This window comes from Poeciliopsis prolifica, unplaced genomic scaffold, assembly GCF_027474105.1.
Source record: "Poeciliopsis prolifica strain line A6 unplaced genomic scaffold, Auburn_PproV2 SCAFFOLD060, whole genome shotgun sequence".
In the NCBI taxonomy this organism is placed as follows: domain Eukaryota; kingdom Metazoa; phylum Chordata; class Actinopteri; order Cyprinodontiformes; family Poeciliidae; genus Poeciliopsis; species Poeciliopsis prolifica.
The window spans coordinates 1,238,564-1,257,602 of record NW_026562435.1 but is presented as its reverse complement, the minus strand read 5'-3'; the positions used below and the strand labels follow the sequence as shown (position 1 = coordinate 1,257,602).

Genomic DNA, 19,039 nt, shown 5'->3' with positions numbered 1-19,039 from the left:
GGGCAATTTCAAAACGTCTTGTTCAATAAAACACTTTGGCATAAGAATGAGGGGTGGAGGAGGGCTGGTCATATTCAAATGACCATATTTCAATATGGCCATAAACTTATTCACGTGTGATCTTAATTGTGTATTTTTTTTGTGGAAACTGCGAAATTGCTAGTGTTGCATACATTTCTAACAGAAATACACCTCTTGTATATACTTAGGTCTGCCTGTGAGTGTTTTATGACAAGAGTTTCAGATTAGATGCACACTGGAGGATCCTGAAGTTTCTCCTGCTGTTGGTGAGTCTCTAAGCCAAGCCGTTATACCGCGCCACCGGGCATCGGCCATCGCTGCCACAGGGAAGCTGTGGCTACAATCTAGTAGCTTGCCACTTTTGGTGAGTGAATGAAAATGAGTGATTTCATGTAAAGTGTCTTGACTGTCCAGAAAAGTGCTTTATAAGTCTGATGTTAGATATATTCATATACAAGTCTCTATATCTTGCAGAAAAGTTACTTGTAAGTCAGTTTTGTCTTATTTCAAGTTATGTTTGCACTTGAAACATAACTTGACCAAAATTACTTGGTAAAATTTTGTGTTTTTGCAGTGAACTTTATAATTTTCGAATATTTAAAAAATATGCCATACCAACATATTCAGTTTTAAAAGTACTCAATTACATTACAGAAAAGGCCCTTCATGCTGTATTCTGCCTGAACGCAGTGTACTTGTTGGGTCTATTTAGAATGAATTGCATTGTGGGTAACCTGGTTTGGATGATCAGAACTGTGAGTAATGGGAGCAGAAGCTGGAGAATGGTTCCAGCCCAGTAAAACATGTTTACACAAAGTCAAGGTCAATTGTTACTTGCCATGGCGTGGCCTGGGGAGTCTCATTAAATTCAGCCAGGTTGGTGTGATTGTTTCCACTGAGCTTTATTGAGTTTGAGTTGATGTGCTTGTGCAGAACACTTGCAGTCATGCAGTCAGCCGGTCCTTCGCTCTTTTCTTCCTGCTTGATAATCAACCACATCTAAACAGAGAATCTTTATGTGATTTTGCTGCTGGATCCTTGAAAATCAAATGCTGAAGTTCAACAAAAAAAAAAAACATTGTGTTCTATTTTTTACATGAATATTATCATATAGGGTCAAGGTTGCCTAAAACATGCATAAATTAATTTGACAGTTTCTCTCTTCCAACTTGAGGATAATGTGCCTGTCTTTCATAAATGTGCAACAAGCACAGTAGCATTAACTTTGTGGAGAATTGACTGATGACAGACAGCAGATTTATAATAATGTTGAAACAGGAAGTGAGGCTTTACATGATGAAAAGTGAATTCCTGACACCAAGGAATCCACAAACCTTGGAAACTTGGAGGAAGTTCTTCTGGGTGCCAATGGGAGAAAAGGTTTGGGTTTTACTGGGGATTGTTTCACTCACAGTAATAATCAAGTAAAACCTAAACGATTCCCTGCTCCCACATCCTTTACCAATACTCTCAACTACACATAGTAAACACCCATAAAGCCCCCAATAATAGTAACTGGGTTGAAAGCTTTATTTCAGTTTAAACAATAGCATATACATTCGTATAATCAAAAATATCTATGATATAAAAGAAAAATACTGAGATGATTATGAGTTATGGCAACATTTATTTCCCCTTTTGGAAAAATAACAAAGAGCCGTTTAAAGACTTTGATGAATGTAACTTATAACCACTCCAGGGAAAAGGTGTTCATGGACAGCTTCACTTGTCCGAAGGCGAGTCCACGGCCGTGTTCTGCTGCGTTTAAAGACTTTGTTGAATGTAACTTGCTAGCAAGCGCATTTGATTTCACATCAATAACATCTTTCAGATGTTACACGAGATATTTTTTTAAATATGTTTTCATATATTTTCTATTGACAAATGCCTCCATATTGTCAAATGTGTACATCTTTTATTTTTATTGTACATGAAAGGTGTACAATAAACCTTTTGTGTCAGTATAAAGCCGTCTGTTTCACAATGAGGCTCCACACATTGTGAGTCTCTAAGCCAAGCCGTTATACCGCTTGGATTTATTTCTTAGACTTCTGCATGATGCAAGAATTTAGCTGATTTCTGTCAGAACAAAATCACAGACCAACTATATCAGTTCTTTTGATTTTCATCCCTAATACTGACTTTATTTTTATTAAACCCAGACCGAAGCATGTCACAGACATATTTCTATTACAATGTTTTTGCACAATGTTTTCTTATTTGCCATTTTCTCTCTAAATTAGCTGCGGAGGAAAACCTGTTTGTTGACTGCCTTACTGATATTGCTGTTACATTTAAATTCTACACAAGTTGACATAATCAAAAATTTCTGATTTTCATTTCCACACTTTTGCAGTTCACCCTGAGGTTCATCACCCTGTCAGTTCTGTAACATTTTTACAACACAGGGAAACAGTTTGTTGAAATTGTCATTATGTCGTGTCAGAATAGTATGAGACTATATTGTCTCACAGCGACTTCTGTGAAAAAAAATCACCCTCTTCTGTCTTCTTCCAGCTCTAATTTACAGCCACAGATGATGGCAGATTATATTTTTCCTGTAATGGCAGGTTTTTTAGCAATAGTACATGAGGATGATTGACAGAGCTAAATCCTTCTGATTGGTTGTTATTGATCCTCCTTCTCAGGGAGGAGGAAGAGACTGATCTGCTCTTTGATTATCTGTCTCACACCAAACTGTCAAACATTTTTATATATGCAGAAATGAAAGTTATGCTACAGACAAATATATTTAAAGTTGCGCTTTTTGATATTTTTTACCACCCAACTTCAGTCCATGATGCCTGAAGGTGAGTGGGAGCTTTTGGAGCAGGTGAGACAGTGATGGAGAGAGGGGAGGAGGAGGTCTCTCTCTCTCTCTCTCTCTCTCTCTCTCTCTCTCTCTCTCTCTCTCTCTCTCTCTCTCTCTCTCTCTCTCTCTCTCTCTGTCTCCCTCCCAACAGCAGCAGCTGCATCAGGGCGGAATGAGATCAGTCTGTTGGTTGCGCGTCCTGTGCGCCTGACATGAGCGCGGTGTGCGAGAGTTACCACTCCAGGGAAAAGGTGTTCGTGGACAGCTTCACGTGTCCGAAGGCGGGGGGCGAGTCCACGGCGGTGTTCTGCTGCGGCTTCAGTGACTTGAAGTACTGCTGCGATGACCCGAACAGCTTCTTCCCCTACGAGTATGGATACATGTGGTGGCTGAGGTGAGGCGTCACAGTGACTGGCTGCGCAGAGGTGGAACTCAGTTCGGGTTCAGTTCGGGATCAAACTGCCTGTTGCTCAGACTGAACTGAAACGTGATGCTGGCATTTAGCCTGCAAAGTTTCCGTGCTGTGAGGAATTTGCATGTTTTGTTGTTTTGTGTCAGATTATAACAGTAACTGCTTCTGAATAAAAACGCTCCAACAATGAAGCGCAAATGTCAGCAGGCTCCTGCTTAATGTCAGCAGGAGCTGGTGAGTTTATGAAAGCTTTAATCATGAACTGATGATTTAAATGAACAGTCTGTGCTCAGATCTTTCACTGTGTCCAAGGGCGTAAATCCCATCTCATTATTGGGGGGCCATGAACAGGGACATTTTTTTAAGAGTAATCTTGTTCAAATGTAATGTGGTTTTAAAATGTTTTATTGTGTTCAAGCTGCACCACTAAAACTGACTTGAAAGTAGCAATAAATAACAAAATGTTTTTCTCAGTAAACAACCAGTTTAGACCCATAGAAGTCAAACTAAGATTCAAATGTTTAGATATGATTTTGGTTCAGCGTCACAGATCTGATCTCTGCTAAACCTTTACGAAAACTTAAGGCTCTGACCAAAAAGTTTTAATAAGTATCTCCACTTACTAAAACTCCTCATAAATATTGATTTACTGAAGTGGTTCTCAATGCAAGTCATGTGATATTAAATTATAACTTAAGTTGCTCTAAACAATTATTTCTTTCTTTTTATTTTGGGGGGATTCATGTCCTTGGATGGCTGAGAACCTATAAATATGTCTGTATATCTACTGTAGATGCTGACATTAATGTTAGAGACTCAGTGCTGCTGCTTCATGAGATGCTATTTGCTTTGTGAAATTTTAGGCAGGATCGGGGGTGATCGGTGATAAATAATGACAACATGATGTTCTGCTAGAATAAATGTGTCCTTTTATTCCGCCACAGATTACAGCAAATTCATTCACACAACAAACAATACGTAATGCTTAAATTCTTTCAATCTGCTCTTACCATGACACAGTGAACTGGAGAGCTACAGCATCAAGTAACTGGGTGACCGAACATAACCCACAGCAGACTCTACTGAACAATGGGACTTTTCTGCCTTTATACTCATTACCAAAAAACCTCGAATGAAAGAAGAGAATGGCCATTTCCCCTTTCCCAGACGGGTTAGCCAATCAGAATGTTACTTCCCTGCCCATGACTTGGCCATAAGCAGAACAGGAGGTTTCACTCAACATCCTGTTGTCCATGACTCGACCCCTTGTTGTCCATGAGCTCCAGAGGTGACGACCATGAGCATTATCAATTAGCATACAGTAACCAGTTCCTTTGAAATGTGTTGAAAATGTAAAGAGACTGCAGAGTCTTTCTAGTGGTCTGTTTTTATAACTCTGAAGACATTTCAGAGTTATAAAAACTCAGAGTTTCAGAGTCGGATCCATTAAATCCATTGCATTAAAGTTTTCTGTGCCTTAAGATCCACGTAATTCTTCAAAATCCACATGTTAAAGTCACTTTTGAAGTTAGAATTAGTCCTTGAAGGTTAGACTCCATGAAATGTCATGATTATTGCCAGATTGTAAAAACATTCCTAAAAACGTGTTATTTATTTTAGAAGTAATTCGTGTTGCTATTTCATTCCACACCTGCAGGCCACACGGACAGAAGCAGCCTTGGATCAATCCAGGTGTCTGCTTCTACTCTGCCAGAGGTGGAGCTGAGCTGTGTGTCGCTCTGTCGCTAAAACATATTTGCTGAAAATGGTATATGAGCTGAGTAGTCGCTGAGTACATTTGTTTTTATATGTTTATGAAATGAATATGCTGCTTTAGTCCCAGCCTGCCTGTGCAACAGCTCTGAGGTCCAGGAGAATTACTGGCTCTGGACTGTGTATGCTGGCCACTACGCATCGTTATGTGGCATTATGTGTAATGAGCTCAATGCTGCGCTCTAGACGCTAATGCTGCATAATGTATATCCTGGGAAGCACACCAGAATCTCAATACATTTTTGTGAGAGCAGATATTTCAGCTCTGTTTTTACTGAATGATAGTTGCTCTCAGCTGGTCGGTATGAGAGCATGTGTGTGTGTGTGTGTGTGTGGGTGTGTGTGTGTGTGTGTGTGTGTGTGGGTGTGGGGTGTGTGTGTGTGTGTGTGTGTGTGTGTGTGTGTGTGTGTGTGCGTGCGTGCGTGCGTGCGTGCGTGCATGCATGCGTGCGTGCGTGCATGCGTGTGTGTGTGTGTGTGTTTATAAAACCAACAGAACCAGCACTTTCGGTCCAAATCATCCAGCATGTTTTTAATGGACACACTAATTTGAATCTGACATCCAGCTCTGAGTCTCTGTGTGGAAACTGGACCGTGTTTCCAGGTTGGCTAATTTTCTTGACTTAATTTTCATTCTTGTATTTGCAGAATATAAAGGTAATCACGTGAAATGATCTAATAAAAGATAAGCAGGCTTTATTTTTCTCGTCACAGAACAGATTCTGTCTTATCACTGCTACACACTCAAAAAAGTTGTCAGCTTTAATTGCTCGACACACCTGCAGTTTTTATTTTGCAAAATTGGAAAAGAGGTGCAATACTGTCTTTCCTGCAGAAAGCCAAAATCCTGCAGCTGCAGGTGGAGATAAAGAAATCTTCTAGTCTCGCTGTGTTGTTCTCTGCTCTAAGCTTCCTTCTGCTGTGTCCTGCAGCCTCGGAGCTCTTGTGGGTCTCTCCGTTGCAGCTGTGGTCCTGCTTGCTTTCGTCATCACTCTGTGCGTCCTCTGCTACCTGTTTGTCACCACCAAACCCAGAGGTCTGGACAGCGGACTGCCCCTTCGAGCACCAGGTACTGTCTCCAGATGCAGCGTCTGGGAGGGACCCAGTCTACTAAAACATTGATATGATTTAAATTATTCAGCAGTCCACTGACAATAGTGTTGGGGGGGCGAAAAAAGATGGACTGGGCTGTAAATGTATTTTCAACATCTTAAACTTAATATACAGAATAATGTCAATAGTTTTAGCCTGTCTGTCTTCAAACACTTGACATTAAGTGTTGCCCCACAGCGTTCATTCCTCTGGGGTTTAAGTAATCTTGGGAAGAATTCAGTGGAGTTTATAGGGCTGTAAAGGATAATCTCTGTGTGATAACCCTCTTACCCATGGAATATGCTTCAAATTATGTTTCAAACTAAATTTACCTAAGTTTCAGAAGTGAAATGCTTTAAACATGTTTTCAGTTTAGAATAGGTGAGTGGGAAGTGATTGAAATTCTAACAATAAGCCTATTGTGACAAAGTCAAATTAAATTCAGGCAGCATCAACCAAGTAGGAAAAATATTCCAAGTTTGAGTCTCATTTGAGGCATCACTGCCCGGGAGGCTTTTCTCTGGGCTCCTTCGTTTCCAAACTCACATGCATGACAGGTTTAGTGGTTGGTGTGCACGACCGTGACAATATATCATAGTGTTAGCATTAGTGCTGGAACCTCTTTGACCCTGGAAAGAATGAAGCAGGAACAGGAAGTAAATGACTGGCTGCTGGGTCCAGATTTACATGAATCAATCAAACTAAGAATTCTTGAGTATGAATTTTGTCATCCAGCTTTATATAAAAATTAAAAGGGGTTGTTGCCCATTTTTAGAGTTTCCAGACTCTGAAAATGTTTGGATTAGCTGACTTGGCAGCTTGAGGGATTGATGTATCTTTCTGTAACCAGCTGGCCAAAGATAAACTTTTGTACATTTGACCAGGGATGACCCATGGTTTTAAGAGACCTTAAACAGATGTTAGATGCATTTCCATTCTCCATAGAATGTGCAAATTAAATCTATGACAATAAATTTGCTCAGTGGAGGCATGCTACTTTTGAAAAAAACTCAAGATTTTCAATAAAAGTTTTTACACTACAATGAGTTGGTTTTTCAGTCGTATCACATTTCAGAAAGGTTGCAAAGGAAACACTTTTTTCACATCATATTATCAACAACTGGAAGTTACTACTGGCAAAAACGACAAAGAAGACAACAGGAAGTTGTAGCAGGATGATGTTTTTTCTCAGACAATGTGCAGCTGGAGCTTCACCAGAGCTCTCACAGCATCACACAGTTTATAAAACGTTGATGTCATCCGGATATGTTGAATCTGCATCTCCTCTGTAAAATAGCCAACTATGGCATTCCAGAACACAACCGCTGCCAGGTAGGCAGAGCTTGGAGCTCCAACACCTGAATTAGATGCTGAAGTTTCCTCTGATTGGCTGATAGACAGGGATCGCTATTGTATAATGAATAGATCTCATGTAACTATTTATATCCGTCGCTGCCATGACTTTTAATGACTTATCACATGAGCGAGCTTATTCACATAAATATAATACATTTTATTTATAATGCCCTTTATTCAGATCAAAATCTTATAGGGCACATTACTGGATTGTAGCTACAGTTGCCCTGGGCAGGCAAGGTGCCCAGAGACTGAACCGGCATGCCACTCTGTGCAGCTCAAACTCCTACAGCCTTCGCCACCATCACGCTGTGTATTACTTTGTATATTGTTTGATATGTACACATTGACGTTTAACTTTGCCAGAAGATTCCTGGCACTTTTATTTTAAATGAAAATGAAATCAAACGGCCTGGAGTGCCTATCAGCCATAATCAGGGCTCCACAACACCACCTTGATTCATGAAGGCTCACATCTGTTTGGGTCAGTTTCTGTAGCAGCTGTTAAAGTAATTTGTCTGATGTTCATTTATTTGGGTTTCAAATTTTATAGTTTTCTTATTAGCTTATCAATATGTAGTTCAAGTGAACTTTTAATTAGGGGCTATTCACCCACCTGCTTGAGTAGCAGGGAAGAGAGTGTGACCGCTTCACTTATTGCAATTATTTTTAGTTTAATTGTGTCTTGCACATAATTTATCTAAGTTGTATGTTTTTATGTTGTAAAAAATAATGAAAGGTATGTTTTAATCTCAGTGTCTATTTTTTAACCAGCAGCGTTTTGTTCCTCCTCTGAATTTGCTGCAGTACCAGTTCAGATAAAAACAGCATCAGAAATCAGCAGCGGATAAAGATGAATTACTAGAACATCAAAGAAAACTCTTCATTCAGTTACGTTAGCTATACATTGTGTTTGTATCTAATAAATGTCATAACCCGCTGCCTCAATACAATAACAGAGATAGGACAATGCATCACAATGAACACATTCAAAATATAAATCACAGCTCAGGAAATGAGGATTGTAACTATATGCTGTACATAATGAGGATACATCACAATGCCATCCATCTTAGCAATCTTTATCTTCTGGAAGTGAGGTCTGATGGGCTTCAGTTCCAGAAGAAACAGCCCATCAGCCTCTCAATCCTGAAAGCAAAAACATTATTTACTGAAAATAGCCCATGCTTCCATGGAACGAGTTTTCTCACAGCCTCCCTTTTACTGGAGGCTGTTTCAGAATCACAGCTGTTTCCTTAGAGGACGCTGCAGTGAAATGGAAGGAGTTCATTACCTGGATGAGTTGCACATTACTGATAGAGCAGAGCAGTCACCACAAAGTTGCTCCACAAACTGCAAGAGAAATTTCAAAGCTTTATTCTCTCTTTATTGAGAGAAAATGATCCTAACTTTCCCTTTATTTGGAAACGGCAACAATGCTCCCTTATCAAACATAAATAAATGTGTGAAGGAGCAGAGATCACAACCTCATTTTAGTTACAGGGAGCTACAGATGCTACAGATGTCATTTTATTGGAATAGAAAGAACAAAATGTGAAAGTGAAACAGGCAAGTCTGACAGCACAAAGTGTCTTTGTTGTGGAGCAGTCGATGTGTTGGAACAAAAGGTCCACTGAAAGAAGATTGGCTTCTTGAAGGAGAATGGCATTTGTTTGTGTACTGGATACATCAGTGGTGATTGAAGAAAATGAATTCCCATTGAAAAACCTGGTTCTCAACACCCAACAGTGTTACTCTTTCATCCAGAGGAAAACAAAGACAGCTATGAGTTTATGGATATGGACACAAAGATTGTAGAAAAAAACTCGTCTGTGTAAAGCAGCTTAAAGTGGCAGTATTATGTAAAATAAATGTTTTAAGCTTTACATTATTTTATGTTATTCCTTCATCAAAAACATTCCTGGAGTGTTGTCTTGATTCTGACATCCATGTTTGAGAAATATTTTAATCTCCATGGCGACCATTCAGTTGTTCAAAATGTCTGGGTGGACCTAGCCCTCTCAGTGAAACGCAGGTAAAGACATTGTTAAAGGGTTACTCCAGGAGCCATCTTGTGATAATTTTCTGAAGAGGGAGTTTTATAACGAGCAGGATTTCTTAAAGAGACAGAGGCTCTTTGTTAAATTACAAAGACAAATTTCTTAGATATCAGTAGCATTTTTTTAAACAACTGAAGTCATTTGATTGTGCTATAAAATGGCATTATGTGCCTGGAAATAACAATGCTGCCCCTTTAATAGGGCCTGGCTATTAGTATTGCAATCAGCCCAACGTTGTCCCCATGTTGGGCTGGATTTGCCATGAGGAAATGTACAACAGATGAATGAATGAGTTGAGTACAAAATCTGTGGGTAATTTCTTTCTTTCTACATGGATGTTTGTTTGGTATTTGTGGCTCCTAACAAAGTGTGATTCTTGATGTATAGTCATCTCAGACCATGAGTCGCTCTATGAAACTACCCTCTACAGTCTGTCTGTGGCGCCTTTTTGCTCTCAGAATAGGTTTTTTTGAAATATGTTTCATCTGAAGGTAAATTCTTTGTAGCAGTTCATCATATCCCAGGAGTGTCATCTTTGGCATTATGGGACACTTTGAACATCTGTGGGGGTCATAACAATTTCATATAACAAAAAAGGAACATCTTAAACTATCCAAAGAGCTTCTAAATGTGGATGAGTTATACCGTAGATCTCTGACAGCAGAACTTTCCACAAAATACCCATCACTAAAACTGAATTTTATATTCTTTCTACACAACAAGCTTAATATATTGTATCAAAATGATAGCAAAAAAGGTAAGAAGACAGGTTGATTTCTTGCACATCAGTTAATATAAGTGAAACAAACAATCCCAATGATAAAACATGGGAAAGGAGGGGGCACAACACACTGATGATGCAAAAATCTCTAAAACAGAATAAATTCCTGTTTTAGAGATTTTTACAAATCAGTGAAAACAACAGTTCTGACTTGCCCACTGATGAGCTGAGAAAACATTTTCAGATCTCTGCAAATCCCTTGCAGATCATTTTAATGCTGATCATTTTAGTGAGCTTGAGGAAGATCTGAACTACAAAAATAGCATCAGCATTCTGAAGCATCCAAAGTAGGAAAGCACTCAGTCTGGATGGCCTTGCTATTGTCAGTGTGACCTCTATGGCTATATTCATCCATCAAGCAGTTTCATCTTTATTGTTCAAAAAAGGCAAAGATTTGCTTAGTTGTGGTTTTTAACCTCCGTATCTCTCTTCTTAACACTGACACATTCTTGTTCAGGTATTGGGATGTCATCTTCAGAAAGTATTCTCAATGATTATGTTCCCTGATCAGACAGGATTTAGAAAAGATTAATATTTTTTTAACATCAGACACCAGCATAACATTCTATATCACTCATCTACATCCAAAGACAAAAACCTGTGAGGTAATAATGTCATTTGATTGGTTGGAGTGAGACTGTATGCTTCTGTCTTCATCAGATGTGTAACAGCTGTTGTTCCTAAGCCTACCAACCACCCTGAGAAAAACAGGCATTGCAAGAAAACTTGAAATCAACCACAGCATACCACAGTGAAGAGAAAAATCACATCATTGATTGGGAAAGGGCCAAGATTATCTAAAGGGAAAACAACAAACATCATTGGATCCTGGAGGTGGTGGAGGTTAGGAAGCAAACCCACACAGCCACGGCCCGGGATGACGGACCTTCTAGCCTTCCTGCATCTGGAATGACATCGTCAAGCAAGAAGCCAGTTGAGCCTGCTGTTGAGCAGGCGGTGTTAGTTCGTCGTTATAGTGATGGGTTGATGCTGCCTCTGGAAACCTCTATGATGCCTCTTCAAGTTTTCTTCTTTCTGGTTTCTCAGACTGAGGAGCATACCATGGAAACATGTCAGATATGCCTGAAGAGACGAAGTAATTGGAGAGTTCAACAGCAAAAGAAACTTTAAGACATTCTTGATAAAAACTGTTTAACCTTAATTGCTGCCTCTGGCTTGGATGCAAAATGTTATCTTGGTCTCAGTTGGGTTTTAAGAAAATTATTTTATTTTGCAAAATGCTTGAATTGAACGTATGTGGGTCCCACTTTTTCAGTATCACAATAAGACTACTGGCTTTGAGCCATTTGTGTCCTGGACAAGCCTATCTCTTCCTCATTATGAATCGTATCTTGGTACATGTTCCTCACAGTAGGCCATTCAAGCTTAAATGGGTTAAGTTGTTTTGATAAATTTGTTGGAGAAGCAGCAATATGTCTTTCAGGCTAAATTCAGGCTCAAGTTTTCTTTTTTTTTTCTTTTTTTCCAGACGCCATCGTCAGTCAACAAGGAGCCGGAGTCAGCCGCAGCAGCGCCCCTGTTGGCTCACAAGGCCTCAGGAAACACTTTGTAAGAGGCAAGCTGGACTGTGACAACCAGCAGCCAGACCCTGACCGCCTTTTCCAGCGCTGTTTCATGGCCACTGTCACATCCATCAACGTGGAGAACCCGACATAGGACGACACTTTTTCAAAATTTCGGATTGGAGTTAATGTCTTTTTTCTTCTCTGCCCCTGTAGTTTAATATAAGTTGTTGCTTTTATCTTATCAACAAATACATTATTATTATATAATTCAACAGAACAAAATTGCAAGTGCAAAAACCTTATTGTGGCTCCCACCAGTGGGATATTTAATATTTGAGCTTTAATTTTGTAGCCTTTTAATTAGTTAACATTCAAATAAGTTTCTATTATATCCGTCTTAATACAAAAATTCAAAAAGGAAGCTATATTGCCCATAACAATGAACAAGAATCATTGGAATTCCAATGTAGACTTATTCTTGTTTAACAGCTCAGATTACCAGAACTAGACAGGCAGATGGAAAGCTGGTTCTCTAACAGGAGAAAAGTCAACGCTTGATTTTCTGGGATTGCTGTTTTTAAGCAATATATGATTTACTTCATGTCCTTAATTACTTTTACTTCCATTTAGAAAAAAACAATGTGAGAAGTGACGTCTGTTTAATTTTACACATTCTGCTCTTGAAATCCAGATCCAATTTGCTGAAAGCTGTCAGTATTCTTTGAGATCTGAATAGATTTTATAACCACAGTCCATTAGCACATCATGCTCGTCTTTTCTCTTGTATCATTTACACAGGTGCACATATTTAGCTCAACAGCACCCACATCAACACCATACTAATGTCGTGTGTGTATTATTCTTCTATTCTTAAGGATTCAGGAATAACAGTGTTGTATAGCCCTGGTATAAAAGAAGGACAACTTTACAAACTGAAGATGTCAAGATTAGGTTTTTGGTCATATTAAAAGAGATTCAATGTGAGGAAAATGAGAACTGAAAGCATATATTTTGTGCCTAATATCTCTAAAGCCCTAGAAAAAACACAACTTGCAGTTCGTTAGGGCACCTTGGGTTTCAAAAATACACTCATAAAGGTTAAGCACACAAATAGCTTGGTGGAATGAAATGAGTGAAACAATATTTGTCTATTGTGAGGATTAATAATATCAGATAAAATAAATAATAGGTGGCACCACCTCCACCTTGGACACAGGTGATGATGTTACCGTTCTATCCTTTTCTACACTATGTTGGCACAGCTGTTGAAACTGTGTGCCACATTATCACCAACTTCAATCCAAGTCTAAGTCAATTTCTATACGTTCTCTAGTGGAACAATTTATACGGTTCTCTCTCTTAACAATATTGGCAGGACTGATCCTCTTTTGCATCTTTGCAGGTTGTATTCACAGCCTGCAAATCAAACTTTTTGAAGGCAGTCTGACCAGCCCATTTTTGATCTTTTTCGATCTTGATCGAAAAAAATCTGTGTATGTATTACATATAGAGCACAAATAGAACACAGATACACTATGAAAATCCATATTTTTATGGCATCTGCAGCCTGAACCGTTATGTTTTTAATCCCACTTTTACGTCATTAACATGAGACATTCTGAAGAAGCCAGATGCTGTAAATTTGGACCTTAGCAATGTTTAATGTTTAATGTATGTGTATCAAGTTTCTGCGTTAGTCAGTCAAACTTTTATTTCAAAACAGAAAGTAACTAAAGTATTCAGTTTTACTAGACATGTAGTTTAATGATATGTGGTAAAGACCCCCCTTATGTGTTTTTGTTAAATGTTAAGCATTTGTTACACTCTCAGCTCAGTCTAAGTGCCAGCCAAGCAGACCATTTTTTATTCTGCTGATATTAAAGTGGTTGCTGAAAAGTGAAGGAAAAATATGAAGCAAACATTCCATTGCCAATTCTTAGAAGCATCACCAATCCTGCTGAAAAGTTCTGCTGAGAAAACCCATTTACACACTAATCAAATTAGAAACCAGTTAAAATAGAACCTGGAAAGCTCACAATGTTCACTTGCAGAAAAAAACCCACAAAGTATTTAAAGAATTAAGTTTTATTTAAGCTTTAGCTGTCCCAGTTCTAAATGTGGACATAATCAGAATTGGACATATGAGTATCATTTGAGTGTCTTCACTGCTCATGGGCATTTCACCAAGGATATTAGAAAATATGGTAAGCAAAATACAGCAAACTGATTGAATCTGGGCCTTCAAAAATGAACACACTACAGATAAATTGAGCAACACAAAATTACGGGAATTTGATTCTTTTCAACTGGCTGTTTTCCCAAACGTTACCAGTTCACATCATTCAGACAAATGGTACTCTTCTTTATAGATAGGCCGATAGCAGTTAAGATTGAACTCACGCTGAGGAAAATGTAAATATTAATATTATGGCTGCTAAATATTTATCTGTGTGGCGTCTTGTTGTATAAGCTTATCACTGTTGCTCTTGTTCAGATAGGAGAATGTTTTTCGCGCCTTTTTAAACCTGAATGTATATTCACATTGTAGTTTTTGGCTGTTGAATCAAGCATAGAAAACTACTCACCAATAGAAGAATATGGTGGAATGAAGATAAGTGCCTCAATGTATTCTCTACATCTCTTTGCTGAGGATGCACATGGTTTTCAAACAGAAATTTGGTTCGTTGTTGTTGGCTTTTTGACCAAAGAACGTCAGGCGTCTATTCAGATCTCAGGAACTTGCGTCAATACCTAAAAACGAGCAGAAAATGTCTCCTGAACTTTGGCGATTGTCTGTTTTTAAGCTTGTCTGCTCATAAGCAAACAAGCTAGTACTGCTTTGTGAGCCTCCAACCATATTGTTAGCATTTGGCTCAAAGGAAAACTGCACCTATAAACAGAAATAGTACAAATCACTTCCAAATTAGTTTTTGTCTTTTGAACAAACATTTTAAGTAGTAATTATTACAATTTCATTAGCAAATAAGTTCTGTTTCATGTAGCACTTTATAGCACCATTTAGTTCCTTTGTGTTACCATTCTGCTCCTTTCTATTTTGATTTCATTTTTAACAGACAATTTTGGACCCACATCCTAAAAACAAAAATACACAAATCTCACATACTCTGTATTAAACATTTTTTCCATTCATTTTGGTTCTGACTCACAGAACCAATATCATCTGATATAAGACATTCAGAACTCTGGGCAACCTCAAAGAACCACATTTCCTCCCAGAATACTATGACTAGAATATAAAACGCTACCTAAATAACTTTTTGCCAAATAGCAGACAGGAAATGTTCCATCAGTGGGTACAAACTGATGGTTTGTCCTTCAGTAACTTCAACCTTTCACACAAACATGGGTCATGAAACGTGTCTCTGTAATTTGGATCCTTTTTGCCAAATGAGTTAAAATAGTGACTGTGAAAGCACTCAAGGGCCACCAAAATTCAAACCGTAAATGTAGTCCTTTCAGGCATTTTTTGGTGACACTTTATTTGAAGGGGTGTGCATGAGACTGACATGACACTGGCATAAATATGACTGTTATGAACATTGAGTCTTTATGAATGTTTGTTACCAATGTTTTTTTTGTTTTTCATTTGTTTTATTTCAGGCATCATGTTTTTTAAGCTTTAAATTTGGGCCTTGATATTGATATTGATCAGTGGAGCAGTTGGTAGAGCTGTTGCCTTGCAGCCCAGATTCCCGGCCCAGAGTCTTTCTGCATGGAGTTTGCATGTTCTCTCTGTATCTGGAGAGAACAGGAGTACTCAGTTCTCACCGGGTACTCCAGCTTCCTCCCACAGTCCAAAAACATGACTGTCAGGTCAGGTAAATTGGTCTCTCCAAATTCTCTTGCTATCATGTGAGTGTGTGTGTGTGACGGTTGTTTGTCCCGTCTGTCTCTGTGTTGCCCTGCAACAGACTGGCAACCTGTTCAGGGTGTACCCCGCCTCTCGCTTGGAACGTTAGCTTGAGATAAGCACCAGCACCCCTCTTGACCCCACTGGGGACCAGGGTGTTAGAACATGGATGGATATTGATCAGTAAATGCAAAAATTAAGACTCTACAATCCAGCTTTTATTACTACTGTAAGGTGTTTAAATGAACCACACAATGCACCACGCTGCCACATTGTGTGGTGCCACACTGTGGCAGAGATCGGAGCTCAGCTGGTTTATCCTTGTTGTCCCGTTGTGTTGTGCAGTCAGAGAGAAACTAATCTTGTGACACATGGATTCACCCGTTTTCCACTCCCATATGATTGCTGTGAAAAGGATCTGGGTGAATTTCAGAGCCAGCTGTCAATCTGATTCTCTCGTCTTGGAACAACTCAACAAACGCAGCTTTTAAGAACGTTCATGAATGTAAACATCTTTCAAGATAGTTAATGTTTACACAAATGTTTATGTTTATTAATGTACTGAATATTTGCTACTGTATCTCTTGCTTTTATGTGTGTATTTTCCATTCTGAGGACATTTTGTTTGTTTTCATTAAATCTTAAATTGTTTAATCTTTTTTTCCTCTTGAACAGTTTCTTTTTGCCATATTGGTATGAGAAAACTGTTTTTCTGTTCCACATTAGGAGGGAAACCGTGCGACTTTTTGCTGTTGCCTTGTTACTCTAAAGTTATTTTAGTGGGATTTGTGCAGATCGAAGAGCCTTTCTACTCCTTTTTCTGCCTTCTGCATCCCCGTTGAGTTTCATTTGTGCAAATTAAAACTTGAGACAAGCATAACAAAAAAGACATCTTTTATCATCATAGCAATAATGCTTGGCACAATCGTTGCTATGATAGCATAAAAAAGTAAGTGCTTTATTGTAGACAGAAGAGGTTAGAAAGCTGTTTAAAGGACAGGCACTAACAGAATGCCTCAGTTCATCTGACTTCATCCAGCATAGTGGTGGGATTCATAGGATAATTAGATTATGAAGACCTGAGTGCATAATCCATAATAATGATATGCCATATAGATATGTATATGCCAATATTATTATTATTATTGCTTATGCAACCGATAACTTCCCTTTCAACACCTTGGGAAAAATGACCACACTGCTATCTTTTCTGCTTCAGTTAAACTTCCCACAATCTTGTGACGCCGTCGCTGTCATATGACCAAACAGACCACGTGACAGACCTCCTCCTGTCTTCAGAAGAAAATGGTAACAAGATGGAAATGAACACCATTACCATTGACCTAGTTTTATTCATCTGACCAATACGATAAATGAAAAAGGACTAATATCAGCCGATATTAGTCTTGGAAAAGAATTACGTAAGGTTTAGCAAAGGTTCCCTGTAAAAAGAACTTTGTGCTATTGTCACATGATATCAAAATGGCCTCACATGTAGGAAAGTTCTTTCTGACAGTCACTAAGAACTTTTAGTTGCAATGTTCAGTTTTAGTGAAGGAGGCCTTGAAAAACATCCAGCAAATGCATCAAATTAGTGAGGGAGTGCATCTGCTGACATAATGAAGTAAATCCATTTTTCAATGGCTTTGTAATAAAAAAGGGAGAAAACAGGGACAGGGAGAAAAAGACAGGTGCAGTGATGTTTTACTTGAGTACTCCTTGGTCTGTGTGATCTGTGTGTACACAGGACAAAAAACCGGATTGTGACAGAGGCCCTAAAGGACACTGATAGACCTCTCAAATAATATGATGTGGGTCTCCCAATTAGCAGTACCAGGGTAGGTCTGGCTTAAAAAGATGAAATAGAAATAGTATACAAAATATATTTTATTTATACATTCTTTCACAATATTAAAAATAGACATTTTAATTTAAAACCAAATAAAGTACAGGACCCCAAAACAATACTGGAAGTAATCTGACACTTAAATTGTCATAATACTTTTAACTCGTTCATAAGTTGTCCACAAGCCTCATTTCTTTTCAGGAGAAACAGAACCTGTTTCCATCCTGACGCTCTGCTGCAGGTTCAGCTCAGAGTTAGAAAGCTTTGGGTTTCAATAAAGCTCAACGCCCACAACATGGCTGGAATCTTGAAACATTCATAAGCATGAAAGTTATTGGTAAAAGTTACTTTTCTGTATTTTCTCCCCTCCTCGTTCAACAAAACAAATAACTTTAAACCATTTTTATGTTACATCTCAGGAGGATTTTACAAAAAAATATTTATAGGCTATTCATTTCCAGGAGATCTTTATGTAAAAAATCAGACCATAAAGCATTCAAAACCCCTTTACAAAGACAAAACATACAGCTATATATATATATCTATCTATAGATATATATATGTAGCCTCTGTTTGGCAGTTTCAAGTGCTTCAGGTATGGGCATCTGCCTGTACTTTCTGGGTACTGATCTTTTCATTGTACCCTTGTGGAGCTCTGACAGTTGGCTCACTTCCCTCCTTGTTACCTTGATTTTAGCCTCTAACCGTCTTTTCCATGGTGGGTATTGAGTCTCATGGTTGCTCTTATAGCCAAGTATCTCAAGGATCACTGATGCTGAGTTGTAGATCAGCTCATTGGTTTCTGTTATGGTGTTGGTAGGGATTGTTGAGAATTCACATTCTCAATGAGACTTTCTGATGGTACTTCACTCAGCCTTGTAATTGGCGCGGAGGAGGTCTGGTTGTCATTCGGGTCATGATTCTCTCTCTCAGCTGTCTCGTTCAGCTCTGTTTCGCTCATTGGGGCCGTGTATCCCCTCACTGGGTGGGGACGTGTAGTTAAGTCCCCACAGTTCTGACATCCGGGTTCCTCCCTTTTGCCGTAGCATTTGTGTTGTATCTCGTCAATCTCAAGTTGTGATAGCAGTTGCCGTTTGCGGATGTTGGAACACTGAGCTACTAGTTGTTTAGCGCTTAGTGTTGACTGGGGATGTCGAAGTAACCATTCCTTCCCCAGTCTTTGCATGTAACCCCTCTGACTAGGGTTACTTGAGTAGTAGCATTCCAACAGATCCACATTTTCATCTCTCGCCCATTTCCGTCTTGTTCCAGTAGCCCATTTGTCATCAAGGTGCTCTGGTTCCCCAACACCTGACGCAGACCTTGTTTGGCCGGGCGACGTCTGAGCCGGCATGTTACGCAACTTAGTATCTCTCATGGTATGAGGTAGGCAGTAGCTTGAAGGGTCTTGCCTAAGGACCCAGACTGGATTCGAACCCTGCCCTCTCGGGTGATATACTGATGCCTTATGTATTGAGCTATCCAGTCT

The 19,039-nt window shown here is 39.0% G+C and overlaps 1 protein-coding gene across 1 annotated transcript; it reads left to right on the top strand.

The window, feature by feature from the left end:
* Positions 1-3,022: 3,022 nt before the first annotated feature.
* LOC129379663 (protein shisa-like-2A) lies at positions 3,023-16,316 on the top strand. The gene is made up of 3 exons (XM_055060453.1): positions 3,023-3,227; positions 5,951-6,087; positions 11,797-16,316. The coding sequence occupies exons 1-3, from the start codon at positions 3,046-3,048 to the stop codon at positions 11,982-11,984; spliced, it is 507 nt and encodes a 168-aa protein (XP_054916428.1). The 5' UTR covers positions 3,023-3,045; the 3' UTR covers positions 11,985-16,316.
* Positions 16,317-19,039: the final 2,723 nt, after the last annotated feature.

Coding starts and splice junctions, on each gene's coding strand:
- LOC129379663 (XM_055060453.1), top strand. CDS start 3,046: ATGAGCGCGGTGTGCGAGAGTTACCACTCCAGGGAAAAGGTGTTCGTG. Junction 3,228..5,950: donor GGATACATGTGGTGGCTGAG/GTGAGGCGTCAC, acceptor TGTGTCCTGCAG/CCTCGGAGCTCTTGTGGGTC. Junction 6,088..11,796: donor ACTGCCCCTTCGAGCACCAG/GTACTGTCTCCA, acceptor CTTTTTTTCCAG/ACGCCATCGTCAGTCAACAA.